The sequence below is a fragment of the Diabrotica virgifera genome, chromosome 3 (genome assembly GCF_917563875.1).
Source record: "Diabrotica virgifera virgifera chromosome 3, PGI_DIABVI_V3a".
NCBI lineage: Eukaryota > Metazoa > Arthropoda > Insecta > Coleoptera > Chrysomelidae > Diabrotica > Diabrotica virgifera.
The window spans coordinates 66,067,310-66,094,778 of NC_065445.1; the positions used below are offsets into that span (position 1 = coordinate 66,067,310).

The window sequence follows — 27,469 nt, forward strand, 5'->3', positions numbered from 1 at the left end:
TTACATGTTCGCGAAATTACTTTCGACTCGGCTAAATTGGTTTAGACTAGGCCGTACTAGTTTATCCTGAAGTGTGAGTCTTTATTATATCAGGAAAAACTAGTTTGGCCTAGAACAAACTAGTTTGGCCTACGCGCGATAGGACAAACTAGTTTGGCCTAGGTCATACTAGTATATCCTACCGGGCTTAAGACAAACTAGTTTGGCCTAGGCCAAACTAGTTTGTCCTGAAATCGGGTATGGCCGGTAACATATACATTGTAAATCCCAAATCATGATTTTCAAAGTTTATACATTGTAAATTATGATTCGGGAGTGCTCCTAGTAGTCTGGGCTGATTATCGGAGAATAGGCCATTTTTGGGAAAAGTTATTTTATTGCTGGAATCGAATCTTATGATTGTATATATTAATAACATAGGTATGCAAAGTTCGCAGATAGTGTGCTAATTTTTTTATAAACAAAATGGCGCCCGAAAATCGTGTTTTTTTTTCAATTTTTGCTCTATAACTTCAAATATTTTAAGTTTACACCAAAAATATTCAAATAAAAATTCACCGCAATTAAATTCTGCATAGAGACGTGTTTTCCCCGAATCACTTCGACGAAAAATTTCCCCGAAAAAAGCGGGTTTTTCCAACAAAATCTTTAATTATCAACTAAAATTTTAGATAAGTAATTGTTAATCGATAATTAAATAACTTGGTAATGTAAAAGCCCTTTTCGTATGGACTATAATTCCAGAAGGCGATGGAAATTGAATGTACAGTTTAGCAACAATTGAATTGTTAATTAAAAATTTACGGTCGCTATAATAACGACAATAATTATGATGCATAAGAATAACTATGATTTTTTCATAAAAAGGTACTATACCTATCTAATGCACTTTACAGAATTGAAATTGGACTATTTAAGTGGCCTCAGGAATATTTTAAAATTATAAACAATTTTTTGGCTTAAAAACAAATAGAATATCTCGGGAAACATTAAATTAAATTAAATCGTAAAAACACTATTCGAAAAACAGCGGCAGGGCGCTTCTTCAAAAGGAAAAACGTTTAATTATGATGAGTAGTTCATGAGATACAACCGGTCAAAGTTGACCGGAATTTACGGCAAAGATATAAACAATGGGATCATAATTTTCGAACAATCGCATTTTTGTTTTTGTCCTCTTTCTCCACACCAATTTTCATATCCTTAAATTACTCATAACATATACTATTATAATAAAAACTATCGATAATACGTGTGAAAATTGCCAAAAATAGCAAAATTCCAATCAAAAATTAGGTTGGAGAAAATGTAACCCTCAAAGTTCAAAATCGGTATACGTTAAAAAATGCATTTTCTCGGCTTCCCATGGAGCAATTTTCTTCATTCTTTTTTTGTTCCCAAGTAACTCGAGTAGAGCCATCGAACTAACGCATTATTAAATGTCCGACTTGCTTTTGTTTTGTTATAATGATTTAATTTTTTTATTATAACACAAAATTTTAATTTGTTTAAATAAAAATTGTTTAAATAATTATACAGCTTTCAAATGAGAATATTTATGTTTTTAACTTTAAAAGGTAGTAAGTTTATCTAAAAAAAAGCTTACAACTGGAAAAAATATGTAGTTTTCTGTTCTTATAAATGAATTAATCTATTATAACAAAACAAAAGCAAGTTTAACATTTAATAATGCGTTAGTTCGATGGCTCTACTCGAGTTATTAGGGAACAAAAAAAGAATGAAGGAAATTGCTCCATAGGAAGCCGAGAAAATGCATTTTTTAACGTATACCGATTTTGAACTTTGAGGGTTACATTTTCTCTAACCTAATTTTTGATTGGAATTTTGCTATTTTTGGCAATTTTCACACGTATTATCGATAGTTTTTATTATCATAATATATGTTATGAGTATTTTAAAGATATGAAAATTGGTGTGGAGAAAGAGGACAAAAATAAAAAGGTGATGGTTTGAAAATTATGATCCTACTCTTTATATCTTTGCCGTAAATTCCGGTCAATTTTCACCGGTTGTATCTCAGGAACCACTCGTCATAATTAAACGTTTGTTCTTTTGAAAGAAGCATCTTGCCGCTGTTTTTCGAATACCGTTTTCACAATTTAATTTAGTTTAATATTTCCCGAGATATTCTATTTGTTTTTAAGCCAAAAAATTGTTTATAATTTTAAAATATTCCTGAGGTCGCTTATATAGTCAAATTTCAATTCTGTAAAGTACATGAGATAGGTATAGTGTCTTTTTATTAAAAAAATTATAGTTATTCTTATGCATCGTAATTATTATCGTTATTATAGCGACCGTAAATTTTTAATTAACAATTCAATTGTTGCTAAACTGTTCTTTCAATTTCCATCGCCTTCTGGAATTATAATCCATACGAAAAGGGCTTTTACATTACCAAGTTATTTAGTTATTGATTAACAATTACTTATCTAAAGTTTTAGTTGAAAATTAAAGATTTTGTTGAAAAAACCCGCTTTTTCCGGGGAAAGTTTTCGTCGACATGAATCGGGGAAAACACGTCTCTATGCAGAATTTAATTGCGGAGAATTTTTATTTGAGTGTTTTTGGTGTAAAGTTAAAATCTTTGGAGTTATAGAGCAAAAATTGAAAAAAACACGATTTTCGGGCGCCATTTTGTTTATAAAAAAAGTAGCGCACTGTCTGCGGACTTTGCATACCTATATTATTAATACATACAATAATAAGATTCGATTCCAGCAATAAAATTGCTGGTAAATAACTTTTCCTTGTATTCTTAATTAGCCCAGAGTATAGTAGCATTTAACGTGTCTTGGTTTGTTTATTTCTACTGCATCTTGAATGTAAATTTAGTACAGAGGCGGATTTATTGTGAATATTAAAAGTAAAACTTTCGTTCGTCAATTCCAAATATTCATAAAAGACGTTCTCACAATCAATTTATTATCTATTGTGACGATACTATAATTTTATCGTCTAGAGTACACCAATTAATTAAATAAAACGTGATTTTGTACCGTCTCGGACGATATAAAAGTCGGAACGAAAAGCCGAAAAGCAACAACGAGGTATAAGAGGTGGGTTATTCCGACCATTTTCCTCCGTCCTTTTGGTGTGCTGAACGAATCTGACGGTTTTTCCTTTTACCTATCCTTATACGGGCAGTGATCGTATTTTCCAACATGTCTTTTTCTCTGGCGAGCTGAGCGAAATTTCCTCTCCTTATGCCTCCATTTAATATTAATAAAATTAATTCCTAATCCACGCGATCGTCAATATCATTCATTCATGTACAAAATATCGTCACATCGACCCGAACCGAAAGCTCGATTCGTATTTTATTAACGAAATTAATGAGTAATTAAGGCTAATTATCTTATCTTTTGTATGTTGTGATTCCAAATAAAAATGTCTTAAAAAGTGAACTTTTGTCTTCGGCTGACTTTGTTACCTGTAGCAACAAACGCAACGACCACGTTACATTGGCGCCCGAACGGTTCCACTAAAAAATTGATGAATCCCTAGATGGTAGTATTTTTGTAATATCTCATACTACACATTTCAACTGTCAAACCTCGTCTTTTCAGTTATGTCGAAAACAGGCTTATTTTTTACTAACTTGATTGATCTATTATGGCGACTTAAAAATAAAAATTAAAATGTCTTTCTTGGCCAGATACATTGACGAATATTAAAAGTTTCCGGATATTTAGTATAGACGTTAAAAATTTCGTCAGCCCCAGATTCTGTGGATAAGTGTAATTTCCTGCTATTAATTTAATTATAGCTTGTCAACCATTACAGTGTTGTGCACTTTAGTCCACGATCAATATTGATACGTGGAATCAGAATGTCAGCAAACATTACCAATTTAGCAGAGTCGTCTACTACGATTTGGCAAAATGCCTAACCTGAAGGAAATGGTGTTAATTATTTACCTTAACAATTAGTATTTATTTTTTAAGCAATAGTGGCTTAGTCCCAGACTTATTTGCTCCATTTCCCATGTTCACAAAATAATGGTAAATAACTCGACCCTTGGTTGTATGTAAATAATAAATGAATATCGCTCTGAAGCAGTGTTGTCAATCGGAGGGGGTTATAATCAGATTTGCGTACCTTTTTTAGAGTTGTCGTATCTTCTTCGTATCTTTAAATAAATCGGATATTTTCGGATATTTTTCAGTGTATCTACCATCGACTAAAACTTTCTCATCCATATATTCCCAACACCAACAACACATTAATTTTGTTTGGTTCCGCCCAAATTTTTATAAATAGTCTGTACTGGATTAAGGTTAATGACATCCGATACTTTTCATCTTTTGACAAAAGGGACATGTGCCGATCCTTTTGTTTAGAATTTAATTGCACAAGTGCATCCACTTAAGGCATACTAATACAATTCAAATTTCAAAAACCGTCTACCGTCCTATGTTATTATTTTGATGAGTATTAGTTCGATGAGTATGAGTTTATTGCTGTCCGATGAGTTTTTAGTTTTGTCTTTAAACTTATGAAAGCTAATTCACGCACGATTTAGTTTTATTTTCATTTTATGTAGTGCAGTGCTTAAGTAACTCAGGACTCGATAAAAATAATGCATTTTAAAAGCATTGACCAGAAATTTTGCGCCTATGCTATTAATGTAGCTGTAGTTTATTTTGTATTGATTTATTTATTATTTATTTTTCCAGTACCTAGTTTTAGGTAGTTATTACGTTTTAATAAAATAATATTTAAAAATGTTTTTTTTTTAATTAAATAATTATAATAAATTAATATAACGATCCAAATAATGAAATATTTAGATTTATTTATTTATTTAGAATTTAACACTTACGATAATACAAAATACGAATAATATAATAATAGTAACTAAATAGTATTTACATGAATTAGGTAATAATCAGCTAGGATACGAGATTTTCATCTATAAACGAAAATTTTTAAACCGTGAAATAGAGAATCCAGTAGATTAAAGGGCCGGTTGTTCGAACGCTAATCAGAAATGGAATCAACTGATTATTATCAAATATTTAATTACTGTCAATGTCAACTTTGATTGGTTTGCTGAAAACATAATTGATTACAATTATGAGATTAATTAATCAATTATGTTAATAAGGGAGCGTTCAAGTATTACGTAACGCAGGTTGGGGGGGGGGGAGGTCAAAAATCTTCAAAAATCGCGTTACGTAATACTTGAACGCTCCCTAATTGTTACGTTAATTGATAATTAAAAATTAATTAATGATAATTGATTACAATCAACTGATTGGCGTACGAACAACGGATTTTGTTATTTGATGGTTGTTAAGGGCACTAAAAGAATAATATTGGCAACATTGATTTTAATAACAGAATAATTTTTGACCTAGCATACCTTTTCGTGACAAATCGGATATTTTTCGAGCGATCATCGGATAATCTAGAGAAATACGATTGGCAACACTGCTCTGAAGGTACTTTCTTGTGGCATCTTTTTCAATTTACTATTCTATTTGAGAATAAGCCACAATCTAACTTTGAAATTAAATTTACTTTACGTTTAGACTTCCACCTCGTAAATCTTTGTCAAGATACAAGACATTAATAAATTAAACAAATTTTGTTTTAGTTGCTTGGTAAAAGAATAATACTTCTAATAATTTAATTTTATCTGGCTCATTCATACTGACAGTTCAGACATTGTATTATACATGTAATTTTAAAGTAACTGATTTTAAAATGATATTGTCAATATTATTTATGAGTTGCATTTCTGAGACCACTTTATTGAAAGATAGTTCATTAGAATAGGTACAGAAAATCAACTTTAACCTAAGAATATCCGTCAGAAAAATCATAGCTTCTGACTTATCTTTAAAAGCACAACCACATGCAATAATGACAGTAAAATTTTCGTGTTAGTGATCCCCAAGTAAATCTCGAGGAAAAAAACCTCATGATACTTTTCCGCCATGGTAAGTATTTGGTTTTACATTTAGTTTACTCTCAAGATTAATCTCTCACCAAACTGTGATTTTATATGTATATTATTTTAAAATATAAATAATGTATCCTTGATATTATATTAATTGATGTACTAATCGTGATATTTTGTTTTAAATTGATTTCCTCTTTTAATACGGGTAACCTCATTCTACTGCATTCTGTCGAGGAATTTTAGACACAATAGTTCATTTTGAAATATACTTTAATAACGAAATATATTTTGAATAATGAATCATATTTGTGTGAATGTGTGAATAATATACAGGGTGTCAGTAAATAAGTACAAAAAACTGCAGTGAATGATCCTGAATAAAAAATAATTATATTTTGCTATATGAATGTATATCCGCAAATGAATTGAATTGAATTGAATTGAAGATTTATTTATTTCTCTGAAATCGGTTGAGATGTGCAAATGAATTTTGGTCGGTAATAAGAGGTAGTTACTGCATTTTTTTTGCTATATACCTAGGAATTTGATATTAAGTAATCATTGGATAATGGTCTCATTTGTTTAAAGAACGCCACTGAGATATTTCAAATTAAAAATAATTTATATGAATTCTTGGTTTAATTTTTGATAAAAATCTTTCTTTTTCTTTTTTGTAAGGCACCGCTTGTATACAACTTCTTAATGCATATTTTTAATTTCTTATAATAATACAAAGTAACAAAAGTTTAGTAACAAAATTTTAAATAGGCGTAAAGCTACAAATATGATCAAAATGACCTCCTTGGAATATGACACAAGATGTAATCTCTTATTTCCTGTGATTGGTTTGTATTAGGATCATACTTATTATAATATTGATCCGAGTTGTTGCTATGAGTTCAATCGTATTTAAATGCAGTCTATCACTAGCATAACTGATGTTTTTTTTATGTATTTCTACTATTTTTCGTGGACTATTCCTACTCCTGAAGCAGCTCTGTAATATTTGGATTTTCCACTGTAATTAAAATACAGTATGGTGCAAATGAAAGGAACAAATTAATTTTTTTCGTGAAATTCTGAAACATGTCGATTTTTATTTTTAAATTTTTAATTATTGACATATACCTATCTCATACTAGTGACGTCATCCATCTGGACGTGAAGACGAAATCGATGATTTTCTTAAATGAGAATATGATCGTGTTCTAGCTCATTTGAAAGGTTATTCAATTCTCTATTCAAGAATGTAAACATTAACATAATTATTTATACAGGGTGTCCAAAAAAATGTCCAATTAAATAATTTGACACAAACAGAGGAATGTGTGTAATTTATTTAATTCAAATTAGTTTTTACTGCCGCAAAAAAAAAATGTTTATTTGACAAAAAAACATTGCTTTTTGCCTAAATTTAATGTTATAGCTGCCATCCACCTGCCTCTTGGCAGTTTTAACGTTTAATTTAAACGAAAAGCAATGTTTATTTGTCAAATAAAAGTTTTTTTCTGTTTTCTGAACGCAGTAAAATATATTTTGAATTACATAAATTGCATACATTCTTCTTTTTGGACACCTTATATATAAGTATGTTAATATTTATATTACTGAATACAGAATTGAATAACCTTTCAAATGAGCTAGCCCACGACCCCTATTATCATTTAAAAATTATCAATTACTTTATCACGCCCAGATGGATGACGTCACTAGTATGATATATAATATTCCAGAAAATCATAATTTAATAATAAAAATCGACCTGTTTCATGATTTATTTCCAAAATCGCCCATTTACGAAAAAATAAATTTATTCCTGTCATTTTCACCATACTGTATACCAACTCTGCCAATCGTAGTTTTACCTTGTTCTTCTTTTTCGTCTCCGATAATGAACATTTGTATTTCTTGTTCTTTGTTGGATAGCGATGTAAAATTCCAAGTGGTTATCCATACCTGTCCTCGTTTCCAGAAATATATTTTTCTTAATCTGAGATCCTCGGTTTTTTATGTTATATTCTAGTTAAAAATCCCTTATTGTTGCATCAACGTCAGTAAAACCTCATTGATATTCTACCCTAAGCAAGAGGGCATTGGAAGATTAATTAAAAGTTTTGTTACGACTTTGTTAATATTTTAAACCGTTCAAACCGGAACGTTTTGGTATCTCATTATAAATTCCGATTTTGTTCTTTTTTGTTTCAGTTTTCTTTCCAAGATAATGGGTCCGCCAAATATTTCCAAAGCGGAATCCACACTCCAAAAATGGGCGAGAAAGTTGCTCAGGTAAGTCGATTAAATTAGTTATCTCGCTCGTTCGTTGTAATTTACAAATATTATATGGAATTAATGTTTTTGTGAATCGTTATATTTTTCTTATATGTTTTATTGTATTCAACGCTAATACAAAACAAAATAATAATTGTCCTTAAACTTAGAACAACTAAAGCAAAATCGTCGATGATATTAATTCTGCAGTATTGCAGCAGACACAGTCTCTCTGTGGTAAATTTGTAATGATTTTGTTCGATGCACGGTCACACACAATCAAAATTTTTGTCAATTAGTCGACTTCGACAAAATTGAACGACGCCGCAGTATCGTAAGTGGTCGGCTTAAAGATAAATGTAAATATAATTAAGTGATCGAATAATAGGTTTGATTTTTATTAATACCGAATTATAGATATTCCAAAATACCAAAAACTTATGTCCTTGCAAAGCAATATGACTCCAAATCATCCAATAAATATTGATGATATCCAGTTTCTCTGGATTAATGGATTAAAGAATACATTAACCTTTAAAGCAAGGTATTAACTCAACTATATTACTGATATTGGCGTAAAATTATCACCCATTAATAAATATATTTTTTAATTTAATACTTAAAAAGAGGTTTATCCTTTTTAATCATCAACAGATCAAATTCAACAAATCAAATGCATGTCTCCCATACTATTTGGCAAATTTGTTGTATTATTATATTCATTATAACTTCTAGAATCTAAATAATTGCAAATAGGCCAGGGCGCATCTGTAAAAATATTAGTACATTTGGACGTTGAGAGGTGACTCAAATTTTTTTGCAGAAATTGCTTGAAAATAACTCAAATAATAATATTTGAGTTATCCTCCCTCTCAAAAAGGTCCGAAACATTGTTTAAATAATCAAAATGTCAAAAAATGAAGGAAAAATTTGATTTTTCTCTTCGTTTTTTGATTATAACTTTAAAAGTGTCCATTTTCGAGAAAAGTTGTACTGACATAAAAGTTGCATAATTAAATTTTCTACAATATAGAATTGGTTAGAAATTTAAAAAATAGTCACCCTTGTTTCAAAATAGCAATAATTGCGAAAAACCATACAAAAACAAGTATTCGCATTTTACGTTTCTTAACCATTTATACCAGACTTAGGACCTTCATATTCCACCCAGGAAAACTTTATGATATTTTGCAATCCAGCTTTCGCAAAAAAAATTCATTTGTTCAAAATGTTACAGGACTGAAAATAAAGCAGATAGCAAGTTGAAATTTTTTTTACGTATAGAAGTGTACTGTACCTTTCATTTGCAATTTGGAAAATTAAAATCGATTAACTACCACGGCGTCAGAAAATTTTTTAAATAAACATTAATTATTGGTGCTACGCGCTGGACAGCGGATAGTTTGCTCTTATTGGGCATTCCAATGACCTTTGATAATGATTGATATCTACATTTTAATTTTTATTACATTTCGATATAAATAAATAAATTTGTTTATTGCAAAATAAAAACACACACTCTATCCTTTGAAATAACACTTTTTTTAGCAAAAACTTTCCTTGTTCATATATTTTAACTTAGAGAATAAAAGTTTATTATTTTTAAACATATGCAATAGTTTAAACAATATTTCACAAAACAATAATAAAAGTATTTTGATTTTTGTGGAATTAAAATATTAAAATACAACAAAATATAGATTAAGAAAATAATATATTAGATAAAGGTTGGAAAAAATTTTGGTGGAAATCAACTTGTGTGAATTGAACACCGCTGTCCTGCGCGTAGCACCAAAAATTAATGTTTATTTAAAAAATTTCCTGACGCCGTGGTAATTAATCGATTTTAATTTTGCAAATTGCAAATGAAAGGTACAGTATACTTCTATAAGCAAAAAAAAATCGACTTGCTCTCTGCTTTATTTTCAGTCCTGCAATATTTCAAAAAAATGAATTTTTTTTTGCGAAAGCTGGATTGCAAAATTTATTTTGCAAAATATGTTAAATTAATCTCAATGAAATTTACAGTGTAGCTTTACTATATCATGAAGTTTTTCTGGGTACAATATGAAGGTTCTAAGTGTACCAAAAATGGTTGAAAAACGTAAAATGCCAATACTTGTTTTTTTTTCGCAATTATTGTAATTTTGCAACAAGGGTGACTATTTTTTAAATTTTTAACCAATTCTATAATGTAGTTTAAGTAGAAAGTTTAATTACGCAACTTTTATGTCAGTACAACTTTTATTAGAAATGAATAGTTTTAAAGTTATAATCAAAAAACCAATAAAAAAATCGAATTTTTCCTTCATATTTTGACATTTTGAATATTTAAACAATGTTCCGGACGCTTTTGAGTGGGAGGATAACTCAAATATTATTATTTGAGTTATTTTCAAGCAATTTCTGCAAAAAATTTGAGACACCTCTCAACGTCCATCTCAAAACAGATGCGCCCTGGACTAAAAGGGTTATTTACACCTTTGAGTTTCTTCTTTGTTTTTTTGTTTCTTCTCGGCTTCTTTGTTTTTTAATTGCTGTTTCTATTTCGTCTTTTAGCGTGTAAGTTCTTTCACAAAAGTTTTGTATGTGTACTTCGGACTTATTTCCATATATTTGATATATCATATTTGGCATTTACTAGCTCTCATCTATCTCTTTTCTAGTTTATTTTTATATCTATGGTATCAATGTTGTTCTTACGCTCTTCTACTTTTTTGTATATTTGGTTTAGGTAAGAGATTTTATATTTTTGACAAAGTGGTTTTATCTCAATGTTGAGTGTTTTGAATGCCTCTTTTTCATTATCGTGCTTCAGTTGTTTACTTTCTTTCTTAACCACAATAAAAACAGCCAAAATCGAATATCTTGTAAATAAAAGCCAAAATCGAATACCATAAAAATATATCGACCACTGCAATTAATGCTGCAGTCCTATAGATTTTGTGTGCATTATGTAATTTTGTCAAGACTGCCACTGAGTACTCTCATTTATTGTTCTTTAATTTTTTCTAACCTTTGAGCAGAATTGAGCTTATAGAAATTGGTTAATGTTACTAAAAGTTTAAAGGTTAAAGTGTTATTAGAATCTACTCTTTTGTATCTTCTTACTTCTTTTAACCTGTAAACCATAATAGAAACAGCCAAAATCGAATACCTACCTTGCAGACAAGGCGAAAACGGCGGGTTCGTTTGGAAAAATATTCCCATGAGATTTTTTTTTTAAAGTTAATATTATGAAAGTCAGAAAGTGACTAAATCAAAGCTTAATGCCCCTACAAGATCCCAAAGAAATTTTTGTCATTATTTTATTACTAAGCTGTTATTTTTAAGTAATAATATTGAGCGCCATGCACGTGGTAGGCGGCCGTAAATGTGAGTGCAAGTAAGATGCACAATTGGACTGCATGCCGGAGTGGCATCTCTCTCGCACTCAGCATTTACTGCCGGCTACCACGTGCATGGCGCTCAATATTATTACTTAAAAATAACAGCTTAGTAATACAATAATGACAAAAATTTCTTCGGGATCTTGTAGGGGGGGCATTAAAATTTGATTTAGTCACTTTCTGACTTTCATAATAATAACTTTTAAACGAGATATTAAACCTTGAAAATCACCATTTTTCGTTTTTTTCAATTTTAAATTGCTTATAACTCGAAAACGATCAGCTTTAGAGAAAAATTATAAAAGATCTTTTTTATCCAGAATGATCCAAAAAAACTACAAAAAATTGTCCGGGCCAAAAATATTGATTTTTTCAATTTGATAAAAAAAATTGTTAAAAAAAATTTGGTCCACTTTTTACGTAGGCGACTTCTTGAACCTTATTCTGGGATGTCTCAAGAACGTAATTATGCAAAGAAAACTAATGGGAATATTTTTCCCAACGAACCCGCCGTTTTCGCCTTGTCTATTGGCCACATCGTGAGGAACAGCGAGACATGGACTGCTACAATTAATGCTGCAGTCCTATAGATTTTTTGCATATGCCATTTTGTCTAGACTGCAATTGAGTACTCTCATTTATTGTTCTTCAATTTTTTCTCAGCTTTGAGCAGAATTCAGCTATTATAAATTATATTCCTGCTAACCTATAGATGTTCCGAACATGAAGCGACTGGTTACTTTCCATCGATGATGATCATTACAAGAGAAATTAATCTTCTTAAGATCTTGTTTTTGAAAGACTACCTCCCTGCCAAGAAAAACGTTCATCCAGACAAACGTCGAAAAATTAAATGAAAAATTTTAAAAGAGATGGCCCAGTATTGTTACACAATCTCAATCATGAGAAGGGACTGTGTCCCAAACCTTAACAAATCTGGGAGGGTCCGTGCGTCATCCTGCAGAAAATCAAAGATCTAATCTACTGCATCCAGTTTTCGTCTATATTTAAACCCAAAGTAGTTAATATCGATAGATTAGCTCCATATTATGAAACTGCTACATCCTGTTGGCTTCAGTTAGTCCCTGATATAACAGTTAATCGATACGGATAACTGTGAAGGAAGGATCAGTATTACGATAGTTACGTATGGCTTATTACACATAGAAGAAGGCCCTTGACGAAAAAGAAGAAATATTAAAAATAGAGAATATTCTCGATATCATGGAAATATACCGAAATGTCTTGTAATGTCTGAAATGTCAGAAAATATAAGTTGATAGTTCAAGTAGTAGTAGCAATATTTGAATAGTTCTGGTATTCAGTTGAAGTGATTAACATCTATTGTAATATTGTTTGCTGTTTTTAATAACAGTGATTATAAAGAAGTGTAACATTACTGCATTACTATGACTAGTGATAACCTCATAACCGTATATTAAAACTGTAAAATTCTAAACTGTCTGGCAGAACCAATTATTTATTAGCAGGTTACTTGATATTAGAATTTTTTTGTTTCAAGAATACACAGGTACCGAAATACATATATTTACTTTCATTTATTTGTATTCACTTTTGTGGGTATAAAAGGAACTAGTCCGCTAAAGATTGTTATCACGGTGAACGACAAGTCGTGGATGCAATTATAGATCCCTTCTTCTTCTTAAAGTTCCATCTCCTATCGGAGGTTGGATATCATAATGGCTATGGAGACTTTGTTGGCTGCTGCTCTGAATAGTTGTAATGAACTACAGTTAAATCATTCTCTAAGGTTCCTCAGCCAGGAGATGCGTCTTCTTCCTATGCTTCTTCTTTCTTGGTTCCTTCCTTGCATAATAATTCTCAGCAACTCATATTCTTTTCCTGTGGTTATGTGACCCAAATATTCCAGTTTTCTTTTTTTATACTATTCATAATTTCTAACTCCTTATTTAAACGTCGTAGCACTTCAACCTTGGTAATCCCTTGAACCCACTGAATTTTCAATATTCTTCTGTAACACCACATTTCGAACGCTTCTATTTTTCTTATGTGTTGTCTCTTCATTGTCCAATCTTCTATTCCGTATAGTAATAAAAAAATATGTAGCATCTTAGAGATCTCATTCTGAGAGGCAATTGAAGGTCTTTGTTTGTATGCATTGTCTTCATTTTTATGGATGATTGCCTTGCAGTTTCAATTCGGACTTTAATTTCTTTGTTTTGGTCATTTTTGGCATCAACCCATGTTCCCAGATATTTGTATGTCTTTACTTTTTCTATTTGGATTTGCTCTATCATTAACCTTTCATTTCCATGTTGTGTTGTTGAGACAATCACAAATTTAGTTTTTTTTCCTTTATTTTTAGTCCATATCTAATGCAATAATCGTTAACACGTTGACGGACAGAACGTTTGCATTTTTCCCTATTCCATTTGCAAAATACATCAAGTGTCACACTTTCTTATACATTTCACGCACTCATTGTCCGACAACGTGTTAATTATATTTACCAACTCTTGTAGCGATTCCAGGGTGTCTGCCATTATAACGGTATCATCAGCGAATCTTATGTTATTTACTATTTTTCCGTTTATAGAGATTCCCTCACTAAGTTCCGGTATCGCTTAATAAAATATGGCTTCACTGTACACGTTAAACAGTATTGGCGACATAACGCAGCCCTGTCTTACTCCTACCCTTATATCAATATTCTCGGACTCTTGTTCTTCTATCTTTATATTGGCTTTTTCATTCCAGTACAGATTGATGATAATTCGTAAATCTCGTCTGTCCATAACTCTGTTTTTCAATAATTTTATTAATTTTTCATGTCGGACCCTGTCGAATGCTTTTTTTAAATCGATGAAATTATAGATCCCCTTGTCGACCAATTCACTACTCTGTTTTACTTTGTAATTTCCATCTTAAAAAGCGCAGAAGATAACAATTCGAATTTTAGTTACTGCCTCTTTTGACTAAACATTTTTATTTCTAATTTAAAGTCTTCTGCCTATAAATAATAATGTCAATCTTCACAGTATTCTCCAAAATATATCTTTTGATTATTCCAAATTTTCTACTTAATATTCATGTTTATCACGTATCAAAGCTTTTAACAGTGATTACGAATATATTTGGCGGTTTTTTCCTTGTCTGTAATAAATTTCATGTTACAACTCCTATCCCCCCAAAAAAGGAGAGCACTAGATTACTTAATTTGTAGAGGCCACTTTGATGTAAGATAATATCGCCTGTAATAATTAAAGAGTATTTCCTGCAACACGGTTGTAAACTTGTTGATATAATATCGCTACGCTAGGAGTGGCTAACTAACGGACAGGCGGAAAAATAAAATATTTATATGAAAATGGAACTTGAAAATAAATATTTTGTAATGGCCAGTAATTTTAGTCATTCAGTCAGTCGCAAAAGGTTCTACAGTCAAATGTATCACTAGCTCAATGGACTAATGTGTAGTGTGTGTATGTTGAGTAAATGGTAAATTTTCTGGATGTAAGTTGATGAGTCCTAAAACCATCGAACAAAGATAAAACATAGGAAGACATAAAAGATGGTATCTTAACAAAAGCAGAGGAGACGATATGACTAATGGAATACAATAAAAGAAAATATTGGTACGATGAAGAATGCGAGAAAGCTAGTAAAGACAAGGACAAAGCAAGACAAAGGTGGTTGGCCACAGGCAAACAAGAAGATCTCCTACACTACAAAAAGAAGAAGAAACAGTCAGACAAATGTTGCAGAACTAAAAAGAAGAAATGGATTGAACACGTACTACTGCAACTCGACGTCTTCGACTTGGACGCGATCGAAAGCCCTTGTCAGGTCTATAAAACGTAGATATGCTGATGCTGGTTTATTGTACTCGATGGCCTTTTCTGTGATTTGTTTTAGTACAAATACGGCGTCTACACAGGATCTTCTGGATCTGAATCCTTCTTGTTAATATGATGAAGTTGTTAGTTTATTAATTTAAAAAAAATAAAAATGTATACCATTTTTATTCAGTTGCAATGCGAAGGCAAAACAATCTTACTTTTCAATTAGAATACGGAGTGCAGTCCAGTCCCTTGAATCGCGATTTTCGGCTCTTATTGGAGCCTTCATCGGAAAGAACGTAGGCACTGTTCTCCATATTTTAACTGATTCGCATCGAGAGGTTTTCCCACCCATTGCAACTGAAGTGATGATAGTAGGTGGCTAGCGCCATCTGGCATTGAAAGACGAAGTAGTTTTCAATCCTAATAGTAAATTATTAATTAATATTGAAAATATTAAAAATATTACTAAAAGATTTTTAAATTGAAAACTTATTGGTACACTTTCCTGGTGACACCTCCAGGACTTCTACAATTTGCAAGTCAAATGGATGCTGCAGTGAAGACGAGAGGGAAGGAATTCTACACTATGCAATTCACATCCCCCGTCTGCAGCTGGTAAAGTTCCAACGGAAAAATGCACCTAGTTACTCCGTAGAGTAACTCCGTAGAGTAACTAGGTGCATTTTTCCGTTGGAACTTTACCAGCTGCAGACGGGGGATGTGAATTGCATTGTGTAGAATTCCTTCCCTCTCGTCTTCACTGCAGCATCCATTTGACTTGCAAATTGTAGAAGTCCTGGAGGTGTCACCAGGAAAGTGTACCAATAAGTTTTCAATTTAAAAATCTTTTAGTAATAGATTAGAACTTTTGTGGTAAGCTTAAGTGCGCTGTCCAGTAGATTTATACCTCTATAATTGTTGGGGTCTTCTTTCGTTCTGCCATCCGTATTCGTATTCTGCCATTCGTAAGTGTTTGATTTAAGTTCTTATGTCTTGACAAAGATAAGGAAATAAAATAAAAGATGGTATTTTTTTCGACTCCTATTTTCCCATTTTGTCTTCATGTGTCTCCATTTGTTTCGTTCTTAATATATTAAATAATATAAATAAGTATATTAAGAAAAAACATATTTGTGTTAAGATCAATCAAACATACATAGGTTTAGCTTTCAAAATTTTAGCATCAGATTACATAATAAATATAACATTGTTGGTTATACAGGGTGTAACAAAAATTTAGGTCATAAATTAAATCACATATTTTGGAATCAAAAATAGTTCGATTGAACTTAACTTACCTTAATACAAATGTGCACATAAAAATAGTTACAGCCCTTTGAAGTTACAAAATGAAAATCGATTTTTTCCAATATACCTAGTGTGACCAACTCCTATTTTAGTCTGGACTGATTATCGGAGAATAGGCCATTTTTGGGAAAAGTTATTTACCAGCAATTTTATTGCTGGAATCGAATTATAAGATCCTATATATTAATAATATAGGTATGTGAAGTCCTCATATAGTGGTCTACTTTTTTTATAAACAAAATGGCGCTCGAAAATCGTGTTTTTTTCAATTATTGCTCTAGAACTCCGAAGATTTTAACTTTACAACAGAAACACTCAAATAAAAATTCACCGTGATTAAATTATCCATAAAGAAGTGTTTTTCCCGATCTGCTCCGACGAAAATTTTCCTCGGAAAATGCGGGTTTCCCCAACAAAATCTTTAATTTTCAAATAAAGTTTTAGATAAGTAATTATTTACCAATAATTAAATAATTTGGTGACTTAAAAGCCTTCTTGGTTTAGATTATAGTTCCAGAAGCTAGTGAAAATTAAACGAATATTTTAGTTAATTCAATTGTTAATTAATAATTTACGGTCGCAATAATAACCAAAATAATTATTATACACTGATCAAACTTTGAAATCTTATAAAGATGAGATGCCTATGTAACACTTTGTCGACAAAATATAAATTTTTTATTTTTTTGCATAATCTTTAAATGTTTAAAAAATATAGTTATAAAGAAATTAACGTTTCTCAGAAAGTTTTTATTATATTATAATTTTAAAAAATACCTAAAATGCGCATTTCAAATATCTTGAAAATGAATGCTTTAAAACTGTTTTGCAACCATTTGCAAAAAAGTTATGAAACAGCAAAGTAAACATACGATTACTACGGTGTTAATAATTTTTTTTAATTCTTTCAAAGCGTAGAAGTGAGCTTAAAGTACAAGCTAATTATTTATAAAACAATATCGATTATCAACTTAATGGTTATATTTTAATTAAAGATTATAAATATATTTTTTTGTAATTTACACGCGCGAAAGTAGAATAATACAGTACCGTAGCTACCCGCCCACATACACAACTTGCGCGAGTTTAAGCGTGTCAGTCGCTTCGAGTGAACATTTTATCTCCGGCTCTGTATCAAGCCTACTTTCGCGCTAAAAATTACAAAAAAAAAGTATTTTTAATCTTTGATTAAAATATAACCATTGCACTAATTTTTGACATTCATTGTGAGTAATTGGATTGTACTATAGACTCACTTTTAAGCTTTGAAACAATTAAAACAAATTATAAACAATGGAGATACCGTATATTTATTTTGCTGTTTCCTAACTTTTTTGCAAATGGTTGGAAAATTTTTTTAAAGCATTCATTTTCAAGACCTATGAAATACGCATTTTAAGTATTTGTTAAAATAAGAATATAATAAACAATTTCTAAGAAATGTTAATTTGTTTATAACAATTTTTTTAAACATTTAAAGATTATGCAAAAAAATTAAAAATTTATATTTTGTCGACAAAATATTAAATAGGCATCACACCTTTATAATCTTTCTAAGTTTGATAAATGTCTCATGATTATTTTGGTTGTTATTGCGACTGTAAATTGTTAATTAACAATTGAATTGTTGCTAAAATATTCGTTTCATTTTAACCGGCTTCTGAATTTATACTCTATACCAAGAAAGCTTTTATTTCACCAAGCTATATAATTATTGACAAATAATTACTGGCCCAAAAAATTTATTTGAAAATTCGAGATTTTGTTGGGAAAACCCACGTTTTCCGAGGAAAATTTTCGTCGGATCAAATCGGAAAAAACATGCCTCTATGTAGAATTAAATTGGGGTGAATTTTTATTTGAGTATTTTTGGCGTAAAGTTAAAATCTTCGGAGTTATAGAGCAATAATTGAAAAAAATACGATTTGTCGGCGCCATTTTGTTTACAAAAAAAGTAGCACACTATCTGTGGACTTTCTTATAATTCGATTAAAGCAATAAAATTGCTGGTAAATAATCTTTCTTTGTACTTTACTAATTAGACCAACGTATTATAACTATTTTTTTTTTCAAAATTTAAAGATTATGCAAAAAAAAGAAAAATTTATATTTTGTCGATAAAATATTAAACAAGCATCTCATCTTTATAATCTTTATAAGTTTGATCAATGTATCATGAATATTTTGGTTATTATTGCGATCGTTAATTGTTAATTTACAATTGAATTGTTGCTAAAATATTCGTTTCATTTTCACCGGCTTCTGGAATTACAATCTATACCAAGAAATCTTTGATGTCACTAAGATATTTAATTATTGATTAATAATTACTTACCTAAAACTTTATTTGAAAATTATAGTTTTTGTTAGGAAAACCCGCATTTTCCGAGGAAAATTTTCGTCGAAGCAAATCGTGAAAAACATATCTCTATGCAGAATTTAATTGTGGTGAATTTTTATTTGGGTGTTTTTGTTGTAAAGTTAAAATCTTCGGAGTTATAGAGCAATAATTGAAAAAAATACGATTTGTTGGCGCCATTTTGTTTATAAAAAAAGTAGCACACTATCTGCGGACTTTGCATACCTACATTATTAATATATAGAATCTTATAATTCTATTCCAGCAATAAAATTGCTGGTAAATAACTTTTCCATGAATTTTGCTAATTAGCCCAGAGTATTTAGTCAAATTCGGGACACGGCTGAAAAAAATACCTGAAACCCGGGACTTTTCACTGAAAATCGGGCCATTTTTTTAATATAGAACTTTCACAATATCATTATTTTATTTATTAAACATTTTTATGTTGACAATGATATTTTTAAGCCACAACAATTGGTTGTAATGATAATGACGATATAGTCGGTTCGCTAAACTCAGACACAACTGGCTAATGATTTTAGTAGCGAAGTTTTTTTTGCCAATTTTACCAAAATTGGCAAAATTACTAACTATTTAGTAATTATTAACTATTTAGTAATAATTCTTTTTGCCAATTTTACCAAATTGGCAAAGTTACTTGCTAAAATCACTAGCCAGTTGTGTCTGAGTTTAGCGAACGGACTATAATTAAAATACAGAAACGAAAAAAAAGTTCACAGTTTTAGTTTTTGTAGAACTATAATACATACCAAATACCACGATATGCAGCGTTTTGCATGTGGTATTAATATTCTTCTTCTTCTTCAGCCTTCAGAAATTAAACTGGACATAGACCTCCCCCAATTCAATCCAGTGTTGTCTATTTTGCGCCACGTGTTTCCAGTTGTGTCGTGTCCTCCAAAGTTCTTTATGTCATCAGCCCATCTCATTTGTGGCCTTCTTTGCTTCTTCTTCCTAACCACGGTCTTCATTGTTGTATTTCATTATTCCATCTTTTATCCTTCAGTCGGGCATTGTGTCCTGCGAAGCTCTATTTTAATTGGGCAGCATGTTCTCCTGCGTCTTTTACTTTGGTTTTGTTTCTAATCCATTTATTTGTTTTTTACCAATAAGCCTCACCCCCAGCATTGATCGTAATATTACACTCTCGAGATTGTCGACTTTTTTTCGTTCTACCAATTCAGTTTGATATGAATTCTTAGAAGAATATTCAAAATTTCAAAATAGAATTTTACCAAAACATTGAAAATTCGGATGGTCCGGAAGCCTGGTCCGGGACGCCGGGACACAACTTCGTAATTCGGGCCATGTCCCGGATTTTTCGAGCTAGTTGGTCACACTAAATATACCGAATACTGTTATAGATTTTATATTGATTATGGGCATGCGGTTTTCTTATAGCAGAAACATTCTAAATAAAAATAACAGTGAAAATTGTGCAGCAACAATTTTATGGAGGTTTTGTTCTTTAAAACCCCCCAAATGTTTGTCTACGTTCCAATTAAATTATTATGGTGGTATCATTAGTTAAATACAATGATTTTAAAACTTTTTTGCTTCTTTTTTGATAAGCCAGCTTCTATCGAGATATGGCTTCTTGTTTAATATTTTTTCAAATAATGGAGTACCTAACAAAATGCAAATTATAAATATTTTTTATATTATTACCAGTTCTCTCTAATCTTATTTAACTATTTACAAATATGTGGTGGATTTTACAAATGTTCAAAATATCTCGATAAAAATTGGTTTATCGAAAAAGTATTAAGGGGCAAAAAAGTTTTAAAAATATTTTTCTCTAACTAATAGTACCACAATAGTTATTGAATTGGAACGTACACAAACATTAGGAACGGGGGGGGGGTTAAGGGAACAAAACCCCGATAAACGTTTTATGTACGACCCAAGATTTTTATGGGGTGCCGGGTGCACAAATTTCACTGTTATTTTTTTAAAGATGTTCCTACCATAAGAAGGCGACATGCCCATTTTCAATACATAAAACTCTAACAGTTTTCGATATATTATACAAAATAGATTTACATTTTGTAACTTCAAAGGGCTGTAACGTAACTTGTTTCCGTGCACATTCGCACTAAAGTACAGTTCTTACGATGTCAGTTGGACCAGAAGCATTTTTGGGGTCCGGTCAGTAATTCTACGAAGAGCATAGAAATAAAGATAAACCATATAAACATTTGCTTGCTTCAAAATTGATCACTCCTTGTATTAGTCCACATGGACGCGGGTGTGGCTTATTACTTTCTAACGTATCTTATTGGGCAATACTGAAGAGTAATTGGTCAAATTGTTCGGAAGTGCTTAGGCTCAAATCATATCGTTATCTGGTCAAAATACCTTCTCATGTTTCAAAGGCGGCAAGCAATATAAACACTATATAAACAGTGTCGTCGTCATAACTTACAATTATTTTATTTTTATAATACATTTTTTGTCTCATTTCTTTAGTACTTAAAAAATGAATAAGTACATTAAGTTGCATTTGTAAGTATTATATACTTTTAATGATCAATTTTGAATTTTAATAACTGTATTGTTTATACAGGATGTCCCATATATTATGCGAGATTTAATGACGTCAATTTGCTCAGTCCGCTGATTGGACAATGTAATTAATGGAATTTTTCATGTTTCATATTTTTATTTTTTCCATATTTTCCTTTGTATGTGTCCATGTCTAAGAGCCATATATGAGGAGAGGGAGTGTACATTGATTGAAAGCTCTTGATTTTAGGTATTGGGGGTATTTTTTTTCTTTATAATAAAAGACAGTTTTCCGAGTGATGCCCAGGCCAATCTTATTATTTTTTTTATTTCTTCGGTCTGATTTTTTTATTTAATTTAGTGATTTGTCCTAGAATATCTCTTTTACTTGCTTTATTCTTGTTTGTGCCACTGTAATTATTGGTTTTCCTTGTTGATTGGTCATGGCTTTTGTTTTACTGTAAGCGATGTTCAGTCCCATCTTTGTCGATTCACTATCTAGTGCTTCCATCATTCTTTGTAATTCTTCACTATTTTCTGTTTTAATACAATATATATACTTACAAGTCAAAAGTGACATTTGGAAAAATTGTGTAGCTCATGTTCAAGTAAAATAAAAATATTATCTTGCTTTGTCACCAATATTAATGTCTTCTTCTTCTTTTCCTTCTTCTTCTTCTTGTGTAGACATGACTCTCTCTGTTTTTCAATGTGCCTCCAGTAAGTTGTCATTCCATCGTTTTCGTGGTCTTCCCACTTAAGTTTGGATCCCGCGTATGAAAAAAAAGTTGATTAATAGCAAGCTGAAAATTTTTTAATAGCTTAAGGGTGTCTAGTTGGAGAAACTTTGATATATGGGAACACTGGAACAGGGGAAGTTTTAATTGTGGAACAGGTTAAAAATTTGGAATGGCCAGACCACGAAAACGGCACATGTATTTTGTCCGACAGAACAGACTTAAACTCTCCGAACAGAGATTAAACTCTCATGCAAAAATCAGCCTACTATTTATCACCAAATGGGCGTTTTAATGAGTGGAACATGTAGAATATGTCAAATGACAGGAATTATGACAGGTGATAAATAGCAGTCTGATTTTTGCATGAGAGTTTAATCTCTGTTCGGAGAGTTTAAGTCTGACCGTTCCAAATTTTTAACCTGTTCCACAATTAAAACTGCCCCTGTTACAGTGTTCTCATATATCACAGTTTATCCGACTAGACACCGTTTAAGCTATTAACAAGTTTTCAGCTTACTATTAATCAACTTTTTTTTTTCATACGCGGGATACAGACCTAACTGATCGTCTTCCTATTGGGGAACCGTCTCTCGCCGTCCTTACTATTTTGTTTTTTGTCATTTGGCTCATGTAGTTGTTCCATTATACTCTTCTGCTTTTTACCCAGTTATTAATGTTGTCCACCTTGCATATCTGTCGTATATCTGCACTTCTAGCTCTTCGCATATCCCATCGATTTTTCAAAGTATTTTCATCTCTGCTGTTTCTAGCATTCTTTCTGTCCTTTCTGTATCAAGTCGTGTTTCTGCCGCGTATTTATGTCATTATTGGTCTGATAACTGTTATGTAAATTGCGCCTTTCACTTCTTTTCCAATATTGGTGTGGTAGTTATAAACACAACAAGTGTCGAATCAAGTTCTGAACACACGGATAGTGATATATTTCAACTTGTCAAAAATATGTCCCATGTACAGTAGTAAAAGTGATCTCTCCATTAGTCATGAATTAAGACAATTCGACTGGAAGACGAATTGTTCGTTTTCATGTAAGTATTTTATGTGTATATTCAAAGTGTAGTCTTATTTCTTTAGTTCTCAAATTAATAAGCACGTTAAATTTCATTTGTATTATGTATTTTTAATTATCTTTGGTGTCAATTTCATAAAGAAATGTGAACAAGTAACAACATTATTACTGTTTAACAAATATTGAACCATACTGTCCTACAAACCAAAAAGATGAAAAACTAAGTCAACCTACTAAAACCCTTATAGAACTAAGACGACAGATGAAAGGAGATACAAGTTCCAGCAAAGAAGCGCTAAATCAAATAAATAAGACTATCACAAAGTCAATAAGAAAAGACATAAGAAACTACAATGTAGAAAAAACAAAACAAGCAATAGAGCAAAATAAGAACATGAAAGTTTTGAAGAACGTAAGCGTACAAAAAGGAAAAATAGAAATCAACAAACTAAGAAACAGAACTGGAAAAGAAACTACAAACAGAGATGAAATATTAACAATAGTCGAAGAGTTCTACACAGAGTTATACAAATCAAGAAAAAAAGATGACAATGCGCAACCTCCAATTACAGTAAAAACTGGAGTATTAAATCAAGGATCGGATTTAATGCCCGATATAACAAAATCAGAAATCAAAGAGGCTCTGAAGAAAATGAAAAATAATCGAACCCCAGGTGAAGATGGAATAGTATCAGAAGCACTAAAAATTGGAGGAAATATACTACTTGAAAAAATTAAACAACTTTTCAATATCTGCCTTCACAACGCCAATATTCCAACAGACTGGAACAACGCTACTATGATTCTATTACACAAAGCAGGAGACAAAGCCAATTTAGAGAATTACAGACCGATTAGCCTCCTCAGCCATTTATATAAGTTATTTACGCGAATAATAGTTAAGAGAATGGAAAGAAAGTTAGAGACTTATCAACCAAGAGAACAGGCAGGATTCCGAAAAAATTACGGAACAAATGACCATCTACAAAGTATAAAAACCCTGATATAGAAAGTAGTGGAATACAATAAACCCCTAGTTCTAGTTTTTATCGATTTTCATAAAGCCTTTGATACAGTTGAACTTAGCAAAATATTACAGGCGCTTAAAGAATGCAGGCTAGATTATAGGTATACAAAATTATTACACAAAATATACTTACAGGCAACAACCACTGTCAAATTACATACTAACAGTAATCGCATAAAAATAGAACGGGGGGTTAGACAAGGAGACCCAATGTCACCTAAACTTTTTAATACGGTCTTAGAACATGCTTTCAAGAGTTTGGATTGGATGACAAAGGGAATAAAAATAGATGGAGAATACCTAAACAACTTACGTTTCGCCGATGATATAGTCATAGTAGCTGAGGATCTAGGTATGGCAAGAGAGATGGTACAAGAACTCGTTGTAGCTACAGAAAATGTTGGTTTAAATATAAACATCTCAAAAACAAAAATAATGACAAATTTGGTACCCAACCAGAACATCAGTATTGGTGGGAAGGAAATAGAACTCGTAGATAGATATAAATACCTGGGACATGAAATTACGATTGGCAGGGATAACCAGACTCATGAGCTGAAGAGAAGAATCGGTCTTGGGTGGGCAGCATTTGGAAAACTGAGAGAAACTTTTAAAAGTGAGTTACCCACATGTCTAAAGAGAAAGGTATTCGATCAGTGCGTCCTCCCAGTCTTGACGTACGGATCAGAAACACTTACCTTAACTAAAGCCTCGGCTACCAAACTAAGAGTCACGCAGAGAAGAATGGAGCGGTCAATGTTAGGAATAACTCTGCGAGACAAAATCAGAAACGAAGAAATCAGGAGAAGAACAAAGGTGACTGACGTCATCGAGAGGATAGCCAGGTTGAAGTGGAGATGGGCAGGACACGTAGCCAGAATGACAGATGGGCGATGGACGAAGAGGTTATTGGAATGGAGGCCAAGAGAAGACAAGAGAAGCGTCGGTCGACCGCCTACAAGATGGACTGACGACTTAAGAAAGGTAAATAAAAACTGGATGAGGGCGGCGCAGGATAGATGGGGTTGGAAACGAGGGGAGGAGGCCTATGTTCAGCAGTGGACTTTTGAGGCTGGATGATGTGAACCATAATTTAAAAATAAAAGTTTACTCATTAATTTCTATTGCGCCGCCTATGTTTTACAAACGACGCCGACAATCGGTGTCAAATTTTGTTTTTATACTGGTCCAACTGACATCGTAAGAACAGTAAGTTATGTTCAGTCGAACTATTTTTAGTCCCAGAATATGTAATTTAATATATGAACTACTTTTTTGTTACACCCTGTATATTCCACTGACCTGTTTTTAAACTGTTTAGATTATATTAAGTTGTTAATAACTAAACCTCGTTTGTATTCTGTGCTGAATAAATTAGAATTCAGTAATATTATGTATGCGTCTCTATTTTCTATTCTAAACCGAAGTTCTGTGCTTGAGTCACGTCCCCATTCACGATTTGAACTATTGCACCCGCACACTTCCTACTACAAGCCATGCAAGACCTTGAGGTTCTAGCGTTCCTTGGCAGCCATTTACATTATGGATTTTCGCTTTTAAATCACATGATTATTAAACACAGAGTGTGCCATGAACGGATAGTTCCTTTGTTTATTGCTACCGCTGAATTCAGAGAAAGCCGCCGTCTTGGGAAAACGAAAGTTTCGACGGTATGCATACATCGAGGGGATTTCGTTTTTGCTAGCCCTTGAATGCGTGTCAAGGGTGTTTTTAATTAAAATATAACGGGCGCTGTAGAAGGGTTCTTAAAAATACATAACTATAGGGAAATCCAAATCGAGCATGATGACGATATATGGAATATGTTTGTCTTTTAGTTTTGCTTGTAGCCGTTTAGACGGCGGCACCAATAAATCCATCCAACATAAATATAACCTCAATCTTCTGTTGAAATAAATCCAGAGTTAATTTTTTTTTTGAATTTTTGAAATTAGGAAGTCAGTCAAAAAATAGATCATAGCTGAGAACATTTTCGAGCAATAATTTTTTACAGTTTTCGGAGAGAATTATCCCAACAGCAATGTCTCGTTAAAATAGCTTCTGTGTTTGGAAATGAAGCACCAAGTTAGTTTCTCGTTAGTTCCCTCATTTGCTCACAGAAAAGCAAAAAGCGATTCGCGTCAATAGGATTGGGGCGGGAAGCAACTTCAAAATCTTAAATATAAACCCCCATTTTTATTGCAGATTCGAATTCTGCAAAAAATCGTTGAAGTTTGTATTCAGTATCATGAAAAATAGTTCGCAAACTTCTGATCTGTATTTCTTTTTTTTTGTGATTACACTCGCTCTCTGTCGTGAATAAAAAAAATTAAAAAACCTTTTTACTTTTTCATTTAGAATCCGAATCTTCAACAAAATAATGGCTTTTTTCCTTTCGGATTTCAAATTTGCCCCACGCCTGACCCCCAGGTTGTAGGGAGGGTCGTGTTTGGTGTCATTCGATAGATTTTTAATAGTTATTTAACCAACAAGTGTATTAATAAGGGCGATTAACAATTGAGGTTCGTTAATGTTCGAGATTGTTAATCGCCATTTTAATTCACGAGTTCGTTACAAAACTTTTCCGTCGACCGTACTTTTGAGAAATAAAGATATATCCATCTTTTGATTTTTCAAATACACAGAATTTTAAACAATAAAGTAAATGACATACAATAACAGATAGTATTAACAGCGGCTACTTGATTTTAAATTTTTTAGTGGGAATATAAATAGGTATATGTTTGGTTGCCTACACCACAGGTCACTGCCAATCACAGACCGTTTAATTAATTTATGCAAGCAATGTATGTTGTGTTGCCTATAATGAAATCGTTTATTAATAGAAAATCATTCATTAATAGGGGTCATTAATCAATGATTTTGAGGGTGTTAAAATTGATCATAAATGGACGGTCGACGGAAAAAATATTAAACACGTTTGTTTTAGATTTTCACTTTAAAGTTTATTTCTTGAGGTATATAGGTAAACCAATTCCACAATTATTATTTCCCTATGGTATCAGCATAAATCGTTTTTTTTATTATAGCCCCATTTATAAACAA

The 27,469-nt window shown here is 31.7% G+C and overlaps 1 protein-coding gene across 8 annotated transcripts in view; it reads left to right on the forward strand.

Annotated features, from left to right (window-relative positions):
* Positions 1-27,469, forward strand: part of LOC126881865 (potassium voltage-gated channel subfamily H member 6) — a 1,259,880-nt gene that overhangs the window by 539,923 nt on the left and 692,488 nt on the right. For all 8 annotated transcript variants that reach the window (XM_050646514.1, XM_050646508.1, XM_050646507.1 and 5 more), the window contains one exon: positions 8,138-8,218. In XM_050646514.1, the coding sequence (XP_050502471.1) occupies positions 8,138-8,218 (81 nt within the window). The remainder of the gene's footprint in view (positions 1-8,137; positions 8,219-27,469) is intronic.